This window comes from Gavialis gangeticus, unplaced genomic scaffold (genome assembly GCF_001723915.1).
Source record: "Gavialis gangeticus isolate Ggan-Ray unplaced genomic scaffold, GavGan_comp1, whole genome shotgun sequence".
In the NCBI taxonomy this organism is placed as follows: Eukaryota; Metazoa; Chordata; order Crocodylia; family Gavialidae; genus Gavialis; species Gavialis gangeticus.
In genome coordinates this window covers 86,577,802-86,599,095 of record NW_017729022.1, presented here as the reverse complement: position 1 = coordinate 86,599,095, position 21,294 = coordinate 86,577,802, and the positions used below count along the sequence as shown (strand labels likewise).

The 21,294-nt window shown below is 41.8% G+C and overlaps 1 protein-coding gene across 2 annotated transcripts in view; it reads left to right on the top strand.

Annotated features, from left to right (window-relative positions):
• The window catches only part of MICAL3 (microtubule associated monooxygenase, calponin and LIM domain containing 3), a 164,534-nt gene that overhangs the window by 114,961 nt on the left and 28,279 nt on the right, over positions 1-21,294 (top strand). Inside the window, exons 29-37 of one of the 2 annotated variants that reach the window (XM_019515564.1) lie at positions 416-478; positions 3,814-3,918; positions 4,521-4,646; positions 5,047-5,138; positions 8,315-10,175; positions 11,195-11,289; positions 15,881-15,931; positions 18,326-18,433; positions 19,192-19,285. In XM_019515564.1, the coding sequence (XP_019371109.1) occupies positions 416-478; positions 3,814-3,918; positions 4,521-4,646; positions 5,047-5,138; positions 8,315-10,175; positions 11,195-11,289; positions 15,881-15,931; positions 18,326-18,433; positions 19,192-19,285 (2,595 nt within the window). The remainder of the gene's footprint in view (positions 1-415; positions 479-3,813; positions 3,919-4,520; positions 4,647-5,046; positions 5,139-8,314; positions 10,176-11,194; positions 11,290-15,880; positions 15,932-18,325; positions 18,434-19,191; positions 19,286-21,294) is intronic. The other variant, XM_019515561.1, reaches the window with a different exon arrangement.

Below are 21,294 nucleotides of genomic sequence, written 5' to 3'. Positions count from 1 at the left end.
ACTACATTGCTTATGAACAGAAAATACTGTCTTTTATGATCTTGGGCTGCAATGGGAGTTCTTCCTGTTGCTTAGGGATCTCTTAGTGCTGCTTCATCTTCTAGCTTACCTCCTATGCCATTGTTGATTTGACTGCAACAGCTGTAGTCTGCAAGATACTGAGGACTACGTACTGTCTTCAGAAACACCTTCTTCCTTATGATATTGGAGAGAGATCCTCGGGGGAGATTTGTCCCTAACGATTTGTCTTGGCGGCTCCGTTTTAACCTGTAGGTCTGGTGTCTGCTGTTTAACATCTCGTAGGTTTTATTCCTGTTCTTGGTTTTGAGAGTTTTCCCTCTGTAGCATTTCATTTTCAGATACTTTCTTATGTCTCACTTTTGATTTATTATCATTTATTGTTTTTTAAATTCAGCATCCGACCTTCCCTCCGTACGCCATGAGGCGGTGCAGGCGTGGCTGGAGACAGTCCCTGGAGGTAGTCTGGTGATGTTCTATCTATACCAATTCACAATAACCCTGCCCGCCCCCTCTCCATGCCTTCAGCCGCTGAGATGGTACCTTAACCCCAGAACTATGGCCCTGTCGCTACTGCATGCCAAGAAAGGGGGTGTGTGCATGCATGCCTTGCTCAAACAGTCCATTCTTGCATGAACTGGACTTTCATCATAACCCTTTCAAAGGCAGGCCAAGCAGGAAAAATGAGGAGAAGGAAGTCAGGTTATAGCTTTTTGGCTTGGGTTATCGAACTGAAGTATAGCTCAATCATCCTTCCTGAGCCTCTTCACTAAGAACTTGGGGCTTGCTTGAAAATGGGAAGAGTAGCTGAGAGATCACCTCAGGCTGGATCTTAAATGAATTACAGCTGCCTGCTGATGAAAACAAGGAAGCAAAACTATCTGCAAGACAAAGCTGGTAACTCTGGGACCAGGCATGGTTCTGGAAATAGTTGTGCTCCACTGGCCTGTAGCTGAAAGAATACAGGTGTCAATTGTTCTTCTTAGATGGTCCTAGAATATCTTAGTAAATATAGAGATTTTAGGTAGCAGGTAGATGCTATAAAAAGGACCTAAAGAAATAGAATAGAACAGAGATAAGTTGCAGAAACTTGGTGTGACCTATAGCTGAGTTACCTTCACATATGGAAGTAATTAGCTCACCGCTAAAACTTTGCTTCATTTGCTGGTTTGGCAAGGCAGCAGTGTTTACAGAATAACTGCATACCAGCCCGGCAAGTCATGGCTGCTGGCCGATATGAACAGAATATTGAACACGTAGTTTCTGACTGCTCTAGTGTGTAGTTCTCAAGTTATTGTGTGGAAGCTTTTGGCCTTTTGCTCCTTATCCTAACCGCATATATGTATATGCACAGTATACGTATAACTATAACCAGCCACCTGCAAGCTCTCTGTCTCTTCCAATGAGCTGCCCATTGCACCAATATGTTACTTGTCTGCACATCTGAAAATGTACGGGGTGGGGGGGCGTTGTTGAAGTATTTTAAAGAATTGATTGTCGTCTGTTCAACCTTTGCTATAGAAAACTATACATCGTGATTTCTGGATGAAAGAAAAACATGCATATAGTCAGTGTCAAATTTTCCTAATTGTGTGGATGACATTTTTACACATTTTGCAATAGTTGCTTGCGTTTAATGTTAATTTTTTGCTAAAGGGATTTGCTTTGGGTAATAGTCTTTCCAAAATGACATTAGCTGGTACACACACACAAGCAACAATCAGGTCAGTAAAAGGAGATGGCAAAGATTTGGTTTAGTTAAATACATTTATAGATATCATAGTGGAAAGCTCCACTTTTACAACTTGACTCAAGGAGTAGGCCTACAAAGTACTTGGAGATAAACAAAGCCAGGTTTTTATAGCATATCATTTTCTCTAGTCTAGGGCATCTGTCTATATGCATCCTTTTGCCTATGCAATAGTTGAAAGCTAACCTGCTATAACTTAGCCTTCTTTGAACAGGTAAGTTGCCATGGGTTATTTCTCATTTACCACCAAAAAAAGAGCCGACAAACAAGCTTTTATTGTAAAATATCTGCTTCTGTAATTCCCTATCCTTGTGTGCCTTGCTTTAGCTTATGTACTTGTGCCCTCGGTCTTTTACACGTGAAACGTGTATGATTCTGGGTATTTACGGAGGTTTATTGTTTAAGGGCACAGATCATGTCACTCCACTAAGGGATGGTAACAACTGGTGGGGTTCTTGCTCCTCTCTCTTCCCCCCTCCTCCCTCCCCGCTTCAAATAAGTTATGTACCTATCCACTGTCATTATTCTATGAATTAAATTTTTTAAGTGGAAGAACATTGAACATTGGCATCTGTTTACATCATAATGCAATATATGCCCAGATTTGTGTGCATATAGTTTACATGCACAGTCACTGTGACTGTGTGCTCATTCACATTAATTAAGCCTGTAACAGCTTAGTTGAATGTCTAATATGTTATATGAGCATGGAGTTGTAAGAACTTCTTACATAAATGAAAAACTGCTCAATAGTCTTTGCACAACAGAAACTTCTCTGGCCCCTGCTTTTTTGTTTAAAAGAAAAGCCTAGGTTGTGTGTGAAGTTGTGAGAATATCTTAAAACAGTGTAATGGGCACCCACAGGAGTAGCTTGGCCAATAGTATTTGAGATGAGACAAAGGTGAGTATTACAGAAGTTGTTTGTTGGCTTTTGTGAAGTGTTAGTTAGATACCACACAGGTAGGTCTTGTTGGTTCCTTCTGGAATGAAATTGTTTTGCATGTACTATTGTCAAAGGCCTTTATTGGTTTTAAGTTCAGGAATGCTCCTTTATACTGATTATTTAAAATAGACCCTGGGCTCTGACACAGAGCAGATTTCATACAGCTTCCATTAACATAAAATATGTGTATATATCTGTGTATTCTGGGTTTTGCTTACATGTACAGCAGCCCATACTATGCTCAGATTGTTTCTTCAAGCAGCAGTCAGGAAATCAGCAGCACACTAGTCAAAGCAGTAGAGAAGGTATACCCAGGGTCCTGTGCCCCCTCCCCCCATGTTCAGTTTATATTCTCTGCTGCAGCACCTGTCTTTTTCTACCTACGCCCTCCACAGTTGATCACTGGAGAGGTGCAGCCTATGGTGGGGAAAAAAGGTTGCTAACCCTAGTCCTCAAGCATGTTGTAGCCGCATGGAGTTAAACAGTTTCCTGTATCTTAATGGTCAACTTTCCTAGGTAGTTACCTTGTCAGATTTCAGATCCCTCAAATGTCTGTTTCCATCTCTAAGTGAGCTGTTGTGATAAAGTTTGAGATTTCAGTTTTGAACTAACACACATCTGCTAACATGTGGTAACTGCAGCTTCTTTGTGATAAAAAATATTTTATTGCAGAAACAACAGCTTATTCTGGTGTGATCATTGCCTCTCATCCTTGCTTAATGACGCACTCAGGTACATCTTGGCTGAAGAAAAGAGGGTGGTGTTTCACCAGACCTGTTCCTCTGAACTGCTGTGACTGCTTTGCAACACCAGTGTTTGTGACTAAACTCGCCTAAAGGCACAAATACCTTGACTACTCCAACTTAAGCCCTGGAGTGTCATTTGATTGTATGATGAAAGTGTGAGTGAGAGCACTCATGTGTGTGCCTGTGTGTGCATATGCCTTTGAGAATACTACTGCTGACCGTTCAGAACACTTTAGTTTGAAAATGATGAATAAACATTCCCATGCTGGCCACTTGTAGCATAACACCAGTGCTTTCCCTTCTAAAGATCTCTCTCTCTCTGTCTCTCTCTCTCTCAACATTTCAATGCATTCTAGCCCCATGTGAAGAGAATGATGTGGAGGATGAAGTGTGCACAGAGCCTGCAGATACAGAAGGAGAAGCAGGAGAAGATGGAGATACCGGTGCAGAATTGGATGATGGTATTGTACTATTATGCATCACTAAACTTTGTTACAAGAACAAAATCATGATGGGCAGCAAACATTTTGCGTGAGGCCAGTTCAGTCAAAGCAGATCTGTGCATAGGAGAACTCACTGCAGATAAGTGAGAGGGAAATACTGTTGAACGGTAAAATGAAACTGAAGATCTTCATCCGATTAGAATGAGTTGCCCACCTTGTTGGAGGGCTCCATCTTGCAGTCCTTGCTGACATTAGTCCAATTGAATGAAAGAAGCAAGAATTCATTAGAGAAAAAGACTTCAAGGTTGGAGAAAAAGACTTTGAAGACTTTAAATCTTTCCCATGCCGTAGAAGATATAGACATTTTCCAGTACAACCCAGAAGAATATGGATCAAACCAAAAAAATTATTTGTCTGACATCCATATCCTTTTGTGATTCCTATTAGCATAATGGAGTGAAACATTTATATGCTCAGGTACTACAGTCATTATCACCCTGTGAGTAAACAGTAGTAAGATGAAGGATGTAGAAAAGGTATGGATCTCCTCATGGGCTTATATTCAGGACCTCTTCCCTTCTATTTCTTTTACTTTTTCCCATCCAAACCAATGATGGTAGATGACATCCCATCTGATGTGGAAGCTGAATATCAAGAAGAGCCAGAGCTCAAAGTCTCTGATGAAGAGAAGGAAAAGGCAGTGGAGGAAGAGGGAGAGGTAGTTAGCCATCACTGTATGACAACAGGTAAGCTGTATTCATTTTATCTTGCACTCCAATTAATTATTTGAATTGTTAAGCTGAAATACTGGGAAAAGCAGCCTCATACACTAAATGTGAACGACCTCATTACTCCCAATGGCTTGGGTACATACTTTCATTTAAATTCTGAGAAAAATGTTACACAGTCATGATAAGCTACAATTTCGTAAAGCGTGCAAGAATCTTCAGAATGAACAGATCCCTGGACATGTGGGGCTAATCACCCTGCATCATTAGTTTCGCTTACAGATTCTCAAGCAAGTTCCAGATGGACCAGTCTAAAATTTTAAGTCTGCCAGCTTGCTGGCAGTTCACTCTGTTCATACAGACTTGCAATGTTAATGGACTCATTTGTTTTTTTATGCATGCTCTCCATTTTCTCTAGATCCATGCAAAGTCTCCCTCCCCATCCAGTCTCCCTGTGAGAATGTTCTTCCTCTGTCTCCAGTTGATAGTCCCAGACCAAAACAAACAGAGGTAAGAAAGGTACTGGTGCTCTTAACTTTGTATATATCAAAGATGAAGAAGAAACTTATACCATATGTAACATGTCCCAGCCCCAGATGTGTCCAGGTGCATCTGAAACGTTATCAGGGAACTCTTGTGCTTTCAGAGTTGCCCTTTGCCCCAAACCTCTCTCTGCTGTCTTCTGCTTAGCAACTGAGAACCAGCTGAGATATGCCAGGAATTAGCCCCTTGGCGTGTGGCACATCAACTTTACCAGTCTCGTCCAGGGCTTTGCCAGCTCTTAGCAGAAGGGATTTTGACCTCTGGAAGGAACTCACCCTTGTCCAGTCTCATGCTCAGGAAAGATGGATCTCTGTAAAGAAGGCCTGTCTATATGGTCAAATGCTCTGGAATCACAGTTAACACTGACACTAAGTGCATAAAAAGATAAAAATTATTTATTATTTAAAAAAAACAAGCATAAGAATCAGTAACCATGTGCTAAGATGCAGAGAGACCTATAAGAATAAACAAACAAAAGAAGATATCAGAACAAACCTGTTCTTACTCTGCATTTAAATCCAAGGATGCAGTCCCTAGCCAGCTTCAACTGGTTAAGAAGCAGCTTCTCCCTCTCCCTCTTTTGTATGGTGTTAGATATCAACTTCCAAATCTATGAGCTTCTCCCTCTGACCTCATTGCTAGGGCCTTCTGCAGTTTCTCCTGCCAGCTTGTTTTACTCAGGCTGATGGACTCCAGGGTTTTTGGGGGGAGGGGGCGGTATTTTTTTATTTTCATGTCTCGGGCCAAATTGGCCAAATCCGTTCCAAATTCCATTGACTGCACCGGAGCTCAGTCTTTGAGGTCCACATGGTGTTACCACTAGCAAGTATCTTATCTCCCAGACTCTTCAGCCTGGGGCTTCAGATACTCCCAAATCCATAGCAGGCATCCTACATGCAAGCCCCAGTTCCAGAAGTCTTGGGGTTCAGGTGCCCGTAAGTCTTGTTTGCCCTTAGCCTAAAGACTAAAGGATCAAGCTAGGGAGAAATCCCCCATCTCCATAAAATAGTGTGTAGCTAAGATCCTCCCACTGGGAAGCTGTAGTACACTCTTGTAGGGGGGTCCCACCTGCAATGCAAAGGACAGGTCTCCACCTTCAACATTACAGGTAGGGAGAAGAGGATTTCCCTTTCCAGGTACAGCAAAACCACCTGGACCAATACAAGTTTCCACCATGGTGGTGATCATGGCATCTCCTCTGCTAGTGTTTCCCAAGGCCCAGGGGACTGAGGACCAAACTATGTTCTGCAGGTAAAATTAGAATTGCTAATCTGGCTATTTGCATACCTCCCCATTGGACTCTTGGGGAGGGCGTGCATACTATGCATATAACTTCCTGCCCACCCACCTCCCTAAAGGTACGTGTTTACCAGACTAAAATGTTTCCTGATCTAATTAAAACCAGTGCATTTTTTCAGACATGGAGTTTATTAATCCAGTACCCCTAAAATAAGATACCTTCTCTCACTTTATTTACTCCACAGTAAAAAATGTTTTCCTTGTTCCTAGGGGTTGTACGTCTTAGGGTTTCTCCTTTTAAAGTATAAAGTTGTTATTGTCTGGGAGGGCCTCTGAGAGTAAACACGCTCCTGTAAAATACTGATTACATTGGCCTCTCCTTAGGTGCTAAAGAAACTCAATGTTTACCACTTAAAAGTTGTTATCAAGTTTTGCAGTCATGGCCCCATTATAACATATGAGAAATGCATTTTATTTCAGATACCACAGTGCATGTAAATGTGAGGATAATAAGGCTAAATGCAGCTTAACATTATCTATATGTATGTAGAGACTACACATGCCGTGTCAGTAAAACAATCTCTAGAAACCATAAAAGACACCATATAGACCCCTTAGGTTTGTGACTCTGTATTTATCCAAAATCCAAGACAGCTTCAAACTTAAAATGAACCCCCAATAATTAGATTCTATACATGGAAAATTATAACAAATGTATATGTATATAAACTATTTATTTGGAGGGGTGTCTTAAATTCACCCCTCCCCCTAGCCGCACAGCTGCAGCATGGAAACTGGGGGTGGAAGGCAGCAAACTGTGTGGGGTCAAGTGGCTTGATTTCTGCCTCTTGTCCCCAGTCTGTCCCCATACCACTTGCCCCTAGTGCCTGTCACATTGCAGTCTTCCTCCACTCCCCCTCACTTGCCTCCTCTGCTTGCACCAGTGCCTGGCCCCCAGCCTCCACTTGCCACCTCTTCCCTGCCTCCCTCCCCCACCCCATCTGTTTACCACATGTGGCAGATTTGCCTCGGGCTCCAGTCCCAGTGCTGATCTGGCAGCAGTAGCAGTGGCAGCCCCAGGTCTGCGTCAGGGCAGCTCCTTTTCTGCTAAGCCAAATCCTCTTTCCCCACCCCGTCTACCTCAGGTCTAGGTCAGGCTCCAAGTCAGAGCCATAGCTGGAGCAGCCACAGCCAGCTCTTTGGTTGTCATGGGCATAGTAGTACTCCAAAAAAGCTGCATCTTGGAGTTGAATAAATATGGTACTCCTCTTCATTTGTTTGTGTAGCTAAAATGAGTTGCATGTTTTACATGCAGTAAAATAGTCCTGTTCAAGCAATGGTCAAGTTACGATGTGCTTCCTCTGCAGCAGTGCCCTATCAGATTCAGAAAGTGTATTAGTGTGCTTCAAATTAATGAAATTCACTCATCCACGTGAAATTTATGACCCCTTGAATCATTAGAGGAGTCCTGACATTGCAGTATAGCGAGCCTTTAGACAGGAACTGCCTCCCATTTCTGAGAAGCAATCCTACCACAGCCAACTCTGGGTATTGTAGTCAAGAAATCTTGAAGAATGTATGTCAGATGTACTTTGGGGAAGAGGTCTACCATTATATGTTTACTTGGAGTGAGGCAAAGGGAAAGCTTCCTGGAATTTACCCCTTTTATTTCCAAAATTAAATTTGCCATATCAACTTGCAGTTTAGACAGCTTGTACACTAGAACATATACCAAACAATAAATCAGCTCTTACATTGCTTTCCAGAGGAAAAGGATGTCAGATTCACTGTTTCATAGTTTGAAGCATCAGTCTTTCCTCTCTCAACTTTCTCTGAAAGCCTGAGGAATGAACTAGAAATCTAATTCTTAGTGACTATTAATGATTACTTCTTTATTTCCATAGGAAATTAAGAATCCCCTCACTGGGCTGACATGCATGGACAAATCTCCAGAAACACGCTTTTTTCCTGAGCCTTTTGTTCTTGAAGAAAAGACAAAAGATGAAATTCCTAAAGATCAGAAGGTTCAAAGCTCTTCTGTGTCACACTCTCCAGTACTCTCCCAGCCAGTTGCATCACCAGAAGCCATCACACCTGCAGGACCAGTGAAATCTCAGCCGCCAACACCCACACTGGCACCCTCTACTCAGCTGCCTATTTGTTCCCAGCCTTTACCCTCTGCTGAAGCATCCATTCCATCCCCAGTCGAACCTCCAGTGTGTTTTCAACCTGTTCCAGCCTTAACATCCACTCCTCTGGTCAAACTTGCTCTAAAAAGCCATGATAGTGAAGTGGAAAAGTTGGGGAGTCCTACTACTGCAGAAGAGGCCCTGAAGCGGAATAACCTTGTAGAAGAGTTCTGGATGAAGAGTGCTGAAATCCGGAGGAGCCTGGGGCTTACTCCAGTGGACAGAAATAAACGGTCAGACCCTAATTTTAATATATCAGCCCTTGAATCACCGCCTCTGAAGTCTTATCACACTAAGAGTGCTTCAGAGCAGGAAGGTATCCATCTTGTTAAACCTGAACCTGTCCCAAGAAGGCTGACTACACCCAAGTTAGAAAGTGAGCAGATATCTATGCTGACTCCAAAATCTCCATCAGACAAAGAACTGAAGAGTTCCAATGAAGTAAAAAGAGATCTTTCCAGCAGCTCTGGACTCGGCCTTCAGGGCAGCTCATCTAACATGAAGACGTTGGCAAGCCAGAGCTTCAACACTTCTGACTCCACCATGCTTACTCCTCCATCAAGCCCTCCCCCACCACCTCCTCAAAATGAAGAACCAGCAACTTTGCGTAGAAAAAGGCACCAGGCAAATTGGCAAAATGAGGTAGAGTCTAAGCCAATTCTAGCAACAGCACCAGCACCCCATGCACCTCCACTTTATGAGCACAACCATTCTGCCAAAGAGTCAACTGAGGCCCCAAAAGGCGAGGTACGAAAGTCATTTGCAGAGAGTGTGGATGAGATTCCATTTGCTGATGATGTAGAGGACACTTATGATGACAGGACAGAGGATACAAGTTTTCATGAGAAATTCTTTACACCCCCTACCAGTAGGCCAAGACCAGAGAAGCCTCTTCATCTGCCATTGGTCAAAGAGAATGGTGGACCACCATCAGGGGATGGGGTAGTGAACCAAAGGAAAAGGGTGCTGCCTCAAGTTTCTCTAGAAGCCAAGGAACTAGCTGAGGAAAGAATGCGAGCCAGAGAGAAGTCTGTGAAGAGTCAGGCATTGCGGGATGCCATGGCTAAACAGTTGTGTAAGATGAAAGATATGGAAATGGCTGCTGTTGCTGGAGCCTCCAAGACACGAAAAGCATCTACTATGCCCATGACAACCAAAGAGCTGGTTTTTGAGTCCCCAAAGCATTTGGCTATGAAAGTAGCAGAGGGCCCCATGCTCAAACATGATGTTGGTAATGAAAGATTCCCCTCAATCTCTGCTGATGTGGGTGTGCATGAAGGGTCAGTCACCTCATCGGAAGGCTCCAGTGGGAAAAGTAAGAAAAGAACTTCTCTCTTTTCCCCTCGTAAGAACAAAAAGGAGAAGAAATCCAAGAACGACAGCAAGCTGTCTGACAAGTCCAGTGGTGGGGCAGAGGAAGCTACCAAGCCCAAATCATTGTGGAAATCTGTTTTCTCTGGATACAAGAAAGATAAAAAGAAAAAGACTGATGACAAATCCTGCCCGAGCACTCCTTCTAGTAGTGCCACAGTGGACTCTGGAAAGCACAAGGGCTTTCCACTAGTTACCGCAGCAGGTATAATACATTTGTTAACCTATGTGTTATACTTTTGTTATAGCAGGAAATTCTTTGCAAAGAAGTTATTCCAGCTTGCTGCTATGCTGTGTTATGCTTGAGTCCATTCTCATTTACCTACTGTGCAAATCAGGTTGACCCTGTACACCTTTGTTAATAGAATAAGTAGCTGGTGTCATTGAAACAGATTGTCTAATAGAAAGTGTGGTAAGTTACCACTTGTTTTTCATTTGGCTGAGTCTACAGGATTAGTCATTTTTGTAACTCAGACTAACTCATTAGAAAGGAAATCTATGCTGTGGTGATTACCACCTTTTATCCTCTTTGAATTCCCATTCCAACTCATGAATTCACTTTCACTGAACCTAGTATGAAGTGCCTTTGGAGATCACCATGAATATTCCTTCATAAACTAGCAAATAAATGGATATTGAAAAACATAACTATTTCTCCTGCCCTCTGCTCTTACTCTGTAGTCTCCCAACTCTATACTAGTCTAAAAATAGGGATTCTGTGTTCATTCATAAATGCAGACCTCTTGTATGCTATGAAGTGCATAGTCGAAGCACTTGAATGACAGTTCAAGACCCTTATGACAAAGGCTAAGCATCTGACTTCTGAACTTGTACCAAAATGGAGCCAACCAAAATAATTTCAAATCTGCTGTCATCCAAATGCTTGGTCCATTTACTGGAGCTGTGACTTTGCTCCAGGGAAGGGAAAAGAAGGTCTTGCTATTTTTAATATAATTCTCAAATTGATTTCCTTGAGAACCTGGTGCTCCCACCCTGCTAATTTTGTCTCATTTTTTGGTTTCAGTTCATAGAGTAATGCTTTTGTAGACATTATGTTCCCTGGTAATGCAGCAGAGAAATATTGATAGCATTAACTTTTTTTGTAAAATTAAGTCAGTCAGGATTACAGCCAAGGTGCCAGGTATCTGTGGAGAGAGAAGAAAATACAATTATAGTTACTAGTCTTCTCATTTTATCATCTCATTCTTATTACTGATTTCTCAGATTTGCAGCTCCGTCGACACTTGAGTTTCTCAGAGGACTCTGACCTTTCCAGTGATGACATTCTAGAACGATCTTCTCAGAAATCCAAGCGAGAGGTAGGCAGACCAGAGGCAGTTTGGATGTGGTCATTCTTTGTCATTTTTGCTATTTCTGCCTCACAGATGGTTTTCATATGAAATGGCTGGCAAAAAATTGAGCAGGATGGCATCCCTGAGACTTACTGTTTCAGAAGGGCTTACGGTTTCATCAGCAACAACCTACTTTGTCAAACTGACCTACTTTGTTGTCTGTGACAGCTTACGCCCCTCTGAACCAATTAGTCTCTAAGGTGCCACCCTGTCCTACCTTTTGCCTGATGTCAGACTAATACAGCTTACCTCCTCTGTGCATACGAAATAGTTGAATCAAACCTGAAATCAGCCAGTCAGATTCAACAATGTTAAGGTTCCACAGTGCCATCCTGTGGCAGATCTGTTGTCTCACTGCCACATTTCCTTACAAAAATGTGTATATTGTCTTGTTCTGAAGGTGGGATCATTTGTTCTTGTAAAGACAATGCTGACAATCTATTGCAACAGAAATGTCATGTCTCAGCAGTGGATTTCAGTGGTTCAAAAGTTACTTAGAAATTTGCTTTTGGAATATTGACATTGTAAGGTGAAGGTCTGGTTTCAGTACATTGTTGTGACAGTAGATCGATATGGTAGAGTTCCAAGCAAACTACAGCCAAGGATGTTGCTCAGCCAGGAATAGCCAAGACATGGTGTCTACGAAAGAGGAAACAACCAATTTGTGGTTCTGAAGGTGGTATGTGTGTGCCTGTTTCCTCTGGGAGAAGGGGGTTGTATGCAGTGTGCTTTAGGATTTTTTGTCTGCAGAGTTTCTTACTCTGCAACTGTTTTTCCTCCCATTTTGTAGCTGCTCCCTGTGAAGAATCTATGGGAATTCAGCATGTTCACATAATCTCTTTAGGCATAATCAATGATTATTTGGTTGAAGCTGTGTTTACCTGTGATCAAAAGACGTGGCAGGAGCCAGGAACCCTGGCATATTTATATTTATTATTTAAATAAATTAGAGGCAGTGGCAGTGTTGAAATAGGGAAAAGTTACAGCAAAAATAAAATTAAAATATAAATATGAGCATCTTTCTCCTACTCTGAGGGATTCTTGGATCTGCACTGGAGTGTGGAGAGTGGGTTCAGTTTTTTGAATCTCAGTATACCGATTCCTAGCTCAGACATGAACTATGGTTTTGGAAATAAACAAGTGATTTTCTTTTTGTTTCTGCTGCTGCTTTGCTGAACCCTAGCTCTTAATGGAGAACTCTCATTAGCAAAAAAGAGCCTTACAGGGGAATGTTGTAGATCTCCACTCAGATGGTCAAAAGTTCCCTCACCTCAGTCACAAATGCAGGCTACAGCAGATGCCTGATTCAGTGGGGGAAAGGACTTGGTTGATTTGGGCAGATTGGTAGTATTGTAAGTGGAAACACACCAGGAGGTGCTTTTCATTGGGACCTGTAGTTGGATTAATGAGCCCTAATAAACAGGGCTAGGGAGAGATTACTGAACTGAAGTAAATGGGACTGTTACCTGGGTTACTCAGATTTCTGAGCTTATCACCCTTCTTAGATGGGAGAGTTTTTATTCTGAGAACTACGCTATTTTTATATTGGATTCCTTTCTTTTCTTTTTCTCTTCCATTCTTTCCTTGCATGCTCACAAACTGTTTCATGAAAAGTTTTGCATTATACCCAAGATGCAGAAGAAGGATGAGGTATTTGGGGAAACGGAGGAACAATATACAATTTGGAGGTTTCAGATAACAGTCATGTTTCTGTTCCATCTTTTGAACTAACTGTGAGGGGAAAAAAGCAAGACTGCAATAAGTACCATTTCTGCTCTCAGAGTTGGGGCACTGTCTCTAATAGTCACATTTTCCTTCTTCCTCTGTACAGAGCTCCGTAATATAACATGTTTTTTGCAGAAGACAGACCCCTGGTTGCTGAGCATTCCAGGGCCTGATGATGCTGGCAGGTGTTCCAGTATCCTGATACCGAACAAAATGGACATAGTCTTTTTTTTTTTTTTTTTTAATTTTCTAAGCCCTTTCACACTAGCAGTAATACAGCCAACGGTATGGTTTTCTTGTCTAGTAATCTCCCATTTGTTGTTGCTGAAGTGACACTTAAGGAACTGTTTTCTCAGTTCCTGCCTGTGCTTTCTAGGAACAGTGATTTGGGAGTGCATGTACTCATTCATAGGGACCATACCACAGAGATGTCAGTCAAAGGCCTGAAAAGAGATCCTATGTCCAGGGATGTGCCTTTATACCACACCTGGGCATGCTGCGCTGCTGAAAGAAATTAATCTGGGGTAGGGCTGGCAAATTGACAGCACTGATGTTAGGGTTTGTGCCTTTTAACTACAAACTGCCTCATCCAGCTTCTTATTATGAGGAAGGAGGTGGCTTTCTTTGTGCTACATAACTTTTATCTGAACTCCTTGTAGACTAAAATCAGCTGATGCTGCTTTTCTTTGGTTGCTGTATTGACCTTGCTTCCCAGAGGGCTTGCCCTGTTTAGTCTGTCCTTAGCAGCATTAGTGATCAGCAGTGAATTAACTTGGCATTGCCTAGTCTGGTGTCTTTTAACAGATGCCTCATTTAAAGAATGGTAATGTAATTCCCCTGTGGGGTGTGTGCTAAAAGGCATATGTCTGGGGTGTGCATGTGTGTGTGCACGTGTCATTGTTAGTGTGCAGTACATGGTGTTGTGATCAGGTGCACTTTTCCTGTTGTGGGCAGTTTGCTTAAATACTAGAGTTTGCATATTTTTCAGATTTTCATTTGTAATTGATTTTAATTAAATGCTAAATGCTGGCACTTTGCCCAGGATGGCATGGTGCCCTCTGCTTCTCATTGCACAATGGAAATTAACCTTGCTTAAAAAAACTAGGCAGTGTATAGTCACTTCACCTCTGTGGTGTTATATCCTTTGGATAGATGAGATAGCAACTGCATTTCTTCCTTTTTGAGTTGAAATTACAAGAGAAAAGAGCCAGTTATTACTGACTCTAAGCATAGCTCCTCATTGAGCCATTGCTTTTGCTTTCTGCAGTGAAACATTCCAAAACACATGAATCAGGATTTAGCCTGTACCAATGTAGTAAGTGTTGCTATCTCTGTCCCTAAAACTCCTTGGACATGTCTTATTAAGGTAGCCAATATTAGCTTCCATTGATTTATGAGATGCATCCTCCTCTCAAAGAGTGTTTCCCTAGCTTGCAAAGTGATGAATAAGATCTTGGTAGTAGAACCCAGAGCTTGTTTTTAATGTACAAAAGGGCAACATTTAAACGATATATGCCCCAGAACTTCTGAGAGAGACAGTAAAACAGAAATGAGGGAAAGTGTGTCACTGAGACAGCAAAAGAGCTGCAGCTTCTGCTGCTCTGAAGCTTGAAGAAATTACATGAGATGTTTACTGTGGAGTTGCCAAATTTGCTCCATAGTAAACTTTTCAGCGTCTATACATACAGCCCTATTAGACCATAGTAAACTAATAAGCACCACCATAGGTTGGTGTTAACACAAGTACTGCCCTGTGGTGGCTTTATTTAGTGCTCTGCAACACACTGATGGGGCTGGCTAGAGCACAAGGGTGCTTCAGTGTGGGGGCCCTCTGCCAGCTAGCCCCAGGCTGACCCTTGGAGCCCCCTGCCAGCTGGGGCTGCTCTGACCTGGCACAGTGTGCTGCAGTCCTGGGTGCACATGTAAATGCAGTGCCTGGCAGCAGTAAACTCCCATGCGTACTGTGCTGGAGTTTATTCAGTTGACTTAGTTGCATGTGTAGACGCACCCACAGAAAGCTGAGTCACATGACAGTCCAGGTAAAGGCAAAACCCAGTTATATGGCACTTGCTTAATAAAGAATAGGGAATTGTTCATTAACACATGAAATGGACTGTCTTCATTGTTACAAAATTGTATTGCGTCTACCTTAGTGGGATCCTGAGCCTTGATTTAAGATTCCTAGGTTCTAATGTAATGCAAATGACCACAACAGTTTAATGAATTGCTCTAATATTAGTAAATGTGAACCTGTGATTCAGAGACATTCATCACTGTTATTTTTGGATAAATTTGCTGAAAGCATTTTTTGTTCCTGGCAAGAAATAAAGGATGAACCAGGCAAACCTAGAGTCTTCCCAAACAAAATATTTTTCTGTTTCTAAGTGAACTTGGTTGTATGTGTGTTTATTTTTTTAAAAGCAGTATATGCTTGACTGAACTGGTTCATATCAAAACAAACTAACCTCAAAGCAAACTCACCTCATTCTGTCATTCCAAACTTTGAACACGCATTTTGTCTGTCTACACATCTCCATATACTTATTGCCGGAGAGTGTTCTGGGGCCACAGAAACCTCTGAGGGGATCTCCAGGCTGAATTGCCTCCCATAAGTGGGAATCACCTTCAGCAGAGCATAAATTGGTTTGTGAGGAGACAACTTCCATTGTGTGTAACTGAGCTGCACCAAGTTCATCATTTGTGCCAATTTTGTTGCATTTAAAAAGAGCTTTGTTTTATTATTTTGCATTTATTTTCAATGTTGAACTGATTTTGCTCCATTTTGTTTGTTTGTTTGTTTTTATTTTTTTCTGTTATCATTCCCCTTTTAAAGTCGATTTATGTACCACACGCCTTGGCATTCAAGAGATCATACTCGACAAAGGTAGTGTCTCCATTCCCATTAGCTGGCCATTGTTGCATGCATGCCCATTTTATTAACCCATTGAATCCATAGCCCCACACCACATTTGCACTAACACCATGACCCTTAACTGTGCATGCATGAAATGTTAGCAAACATTGGCAGCAGAATCTTCCTTGAAATTATCTGTTATCTGGAAAATGAATCCTAGGACCCAAAACTTTGTGCCTTGTTAGAATGCATGCAATAATCAGTGCAATATGAAGTACAAAAAGAGGGTGGTTCATCACGCTGCAAGGTGGCCTGGAGCTTCAGGTGCTTTTAGAACCCTTAGCCTCATAATCTGCTGATTTGCTAGGTAGACCATGTACTGCAATATGCGTTTCAAGAACAGTCTCACCATACAAAAGCAAGTGATTATGTTGGCTTTCAGGATCCTTCAATACTTTTGGATAACCCCTGAAATCTTAATGAAATTCTACCTCGGGCTGAATTCAAAGGACAGAAGTTGCATTCATTTTTCAGGAATATCACTCTTTCATAAACTTCATCACCAGTTTAGTCACAGGTAGAATCTTAGACTCTCATACAGAATCATTTACTGTCAGTCCCTATTAATTTGCCTTTTTAACTTGGATATTCTTTGTGGATTATGAGCAAAAGAATGGAGAGGCAAAATACTAACTTATTTCCCTTGGAGAGCTGGTGGTGGTCCCTATACCATCTCTCTTGGTTTAGAAGTCTGAGAGGTTGCTGCCCGTTGACTTTAAACTCTACTGAAGATACAGGTTGTTGAGAACTATCTTACAGAAATGGACTTTTCAGTTAGGACTTGTAATAGCGTAAATTCACTAAGAATAGATGAGACAGATGATTAGATAAAATAGAGAAAAGAAACTTAGGTTGTCTTTTCCCAACATTTTGACCTTTGGCTTGATGTGTCCTGATGATACAGTCTCAGAATTGTCCTTGATTATGGAGAAGAAAGTGTCTGTTTCCCCTTAATTGTTGAATCTGTGTGTGTATGTGTGTATATATACACACAGTTATGAAACCCGTTTAAGTCCTGTAACCAAGTGTCCATGTAGGCTACAACACAGTCAGCCAAAATCACTGAAAAGGTGGTTGCACCTTTTACACAGACAAGTCATGCTGTTATGGTCAGTCCTGGTTCCTCTTTCAGCCATGCTTACATTCAGGTCTCTTTGGGCTTGCCTATACAGTGGAGTTGCATCTTACACGGGGGTTAGGTTCTAAAGTCAGCACGTAAGGCGAAAATCGCGTATAGTCAAAATTACCCTTGGACTTGCCGAGTGGTACAGTCCGCTCCCTCCCCCATCCAGTGGTACAGTCCCTCCTTCCTGCTCAGGGCAGCCTGCACCAAACTCCCGCCTGGCCAGTGTTCACAGCTTTCCAGCAGGGCTGCTCCCAATGTAGCTGCTTGGCCCTGTGCACAGCGCTGTGGGGGGCAGCTGCAGGCTGAATCCACACAATTGGCACTTTGGGGCATACGCATATGATGAATTTGCGTAAGTTAAATGTGTGTATGATGCGACTCCACTGTACATACAGAAATTGCACCAATTTAACTTCAGCCACTACGAAGTTTACCAGTTAAACTAAAACAGTTTTATCAGATTAACTCCCCCATGTGGACACTGTTATGCCAGAATAAAAGTGCTTACATGGTGATGGGGTGAGGTGGAGGGGTGTCATACCAGCAGAACCAAGTCAATTTAAATTCATATTTAGCTTATATAAGTATAACTTTCCCAAATAGACAAGCCCGTAATCTGTTAGTACAGAGTGATTTAAGAGTGTCCACACAAAGGGATTGTGCAATTTTAACTAAGGATTTGTGCAGATAAACTGTTTACCACAAAGTAGAAAGGAGGAAGGATTTCCCATGCATCAGCTGTTCTGTGGTAATTGTCCATGTGCACACTTTTCACTTAGGGAAAGCTTAGCATCTTCCATTGAGTTTGTTTCAGTGAAAGTGTTGAATGACCACATGTTAGCTGTTGTCTACTGCAGGGTAAGGACATGCCCACCTATCACAGAGCAGGTGATATGTGGTAAAGCTCTGTCCTTTTTGATGTTCAGTAAAGAGTTTATTTGCATATACTCTAAATCTTTTTAGAAATAAACTTAATTAAATGGGTTCAATTTTTCTATGCAGACTGGGTCTTTAGACTTTGCAGTTGGCCCACACACTTCTTCACTCCTTGTTGGCCTGGAAAGTGTCACTTGCTTCACTGCAAACACCTGTGTACCTAGAACAACTTGACTGTTTGAGAAAGGGCTGCTAGTGAAGGATCAGCTCTTCTGCAAGGTTAAAGGAGAGGAGGGACCTTCCTTTTCACCAATACTTACCTGCATGCAAGTGAAATCTTCTTTTGTTTTTTCCATCTGCAGAGAACTTATACAGAGGAGGAACTGAATGCCAAGCTCACCAGGCGAGTGCAGAAAGCTGCCCGGCGACAAGCCAAGCAGGAGGAGCTAAAGAGGTTACACAGAGCTCAGGTAGTACCTGAAAATGCTTTTGTCCTGGAAAAACATGCTCTGTGCTTTCCAGGCAAGCCACATTATACAGTCACTCAGCAGAGGTGTGCAAGAGGAAACTATATATGTATTTATGTATTAGATTTACATGCTGTCTCCTCCTAGAAGCTCAGGGCAGCTTACTCTCCTCTATACTAACATAATTTTACTGCTTCCACTCACTCCATCATGTTGGGTGCCCTATCTCAAACATTAAAAGTTTCTCAAAGCTATTGTGATGAAGCAGAGGAAGAAAAATGGCAATTTGTGAATATCACGTCGTATAGGCTCTTTCTATAGTTGGACATCCTACCACTGCATAAAAACACCATTAATTGAGTGTTACAGCAAATGACTGAATAATATTTGATTCTGCTATGATAGTGATAATTGTATTAGCCAGATAAGTTGTAGTGAGATTTTGATGCCTTAGCTGTTACCAAATTGATTTATTATTTGAGCACCCTTGCCATTTGTGTTCTCATCCTAAGCAAACTGCACCACCTCTTACATTGGGGAGTTGGAATATTGCTGGTTTGCCCTAGTTTTATGAAGGAAACACATCTCTCCTAAGCGGAAGTGACCATGACCTGCCTCTAAACCATCATATGTCAAGTTGAACATTCTTTTTGGAGTTTCTGGGTGAAAGGGGAGGAAGCAGTCATTTGGGGCCAAGTGACTGACTGTGACAGTATGAAAATACTTACTGATGAAAGTGCTCCCCTCCTACTCTCTAACAGATCATCCAAAGACAGCTGGAGCAGGTAGAAGAGAAGCAGAGACAGCTGGAGGAGAGAGGGGTTGCAGTGGAAAAGGCCCTTAGGGGAGAAGCAGGTACCTTACAGTATTTGGTTTGTTTTTAATGTTTGTTAATTAAATGCTCATGCAAGAGCTGATAAGTTATGCAAAATTTCATAATAATTTAGTTTTTAGAGACAAGGGGTGCACTTTGAAAGTGCAAGTACAGTATTTTATCCTGGAATCAGATCTTGAATCTGTTCTTTTTTTCCCATTGGAACTTTGAGACCCAGTTTTTCCTGATGGTCTTCTAACTCTGGCATTTTACTGCCTATCAGAAGTCTCTGATGCATTTGCCTTGGGTTGGAACTCAGGAAATGCTTGTCTATTCATTGTTGGAGCCAAATATGTTGGTCTGAATATTAGTTGCTTCCTAGAGCAATTGCACAGAGGTTTTCTAGTGGGGACTTGCATAAAACTGCTACAGTAAGAAGAGCACCATTTGTAGGTGAGGGAGGAGAAATAACTGTGAAACTGCGTGCGTGTTTTCTGTAGCATGTTGTATTATCCAAGTTAGCGTCCTTTCAAGGGACCATCACAGAACAGCTTCAGCAGGTACTTTCTCCTCAATGTACAGCCCAGCATACTGATAACCTCACCGCGTTATATATAGCAGAAATCCACACACGTACCAAAAGGTGTCACCATGTCATGTTGTTAAGGGAATGTAGTATATGTATATGTGGCTAAATGAAATTACCATTACCTGATGCCAGCCCAGGGTGGAAGGTTATATGAGAACATGCGTTTTGAAGGATACATTTCTACCTTTATTTCCCTATGAAACACCAATTCAGCAATACTAATCCCATGTTAAAATGAAAAGGTCCAATAAGAAATACCCAACAGGCAAATGCAAGTGAATGTGTCTGGCAGGCCTGGATGTGATCACTACACCACACAGGGGCTAGAAGTCAGAAATGTTAATAGTTGGAGAGCTGTTTGAAAGTTGGCACAGCTTGGTGCCTGTGCACTGTGGTGAAAGTGCAGCCACCATTTCTGTAAGGACTGCACTTGTTTGCATGCTGAAGAGTCACTGAAAGAAAGATCTGTCATAGTCTTCACTAGTTACTACTCAGCCATCTCACTTCATGTTTCTACCTCAGTCTGACATTCTGAAAGTGCCTGTAGAAACAGTTTAATTAATAGTGGCTAATTAAAACAAAGATCTTCACTTGAGTCATGTGGTCAGCATAGGAGTACTTGCTTGACCACTTCACTGGATTTTACGTTCCAACTGACTGCTTAATGTGGGCGTTCAAAACTGTTTGATTTAATAACACATCTGCAATGGCACTCCTATCTCTATACTAATTTTGCATTTATGTATGGCCCTACTGTCTTTCCTGAATTACCAGTTATTGCAGTTTATTAATACAACTCTCTTTTCTAGTTATTCTTTTTTTTTTCTCTTTCATCCTGAATTCTTTCTTTTTTATCCTCCTGCTGCTGACATTCAGATAGAAAGTGCCACTGCAATCTAGAAGAAGCATCATAGAAGTCCAGGAGTAATTGAGAGTGGTTTTGGATATCTGATAAAGGGAAAGGGAACTTAAATTTAGGGCCTTGCATAACTTCTTATAGAACTTCACAAAAACCTGAAGCCAACTCTGGCTTACCTTGAATGCTTGTGACCATTTCTTAAAGGAGGATTATGGGACTACACATTACTCCATGTGCTATTGAGAGAGACTCTTGCTTCAGCCAGCCTCTAAGAGGTGTTCTGGGCTTGTAAAACACCTTATTTCCACCAAATGGTTGTTCTAGTTAAGTTTTATCTTATCAAAAAGGATTCAGCAGTTTGGACTCATCCAAATTTTGCAGAGAATGAACAGGAAATGCATCTATTCCAGAAAAAGTCTTAAACCAATGTTGGATGAAACACAGGTCAAAACATAACCTCTCTCCCCCACTTCCCAAGCTTGCCTCTGTGTGTGCGTGTGTGTACGTGTACGTACACACACACACACACACACACACACACACACACACACACACACACACACACACACACACACACACACACACACACACACAGAGAGACA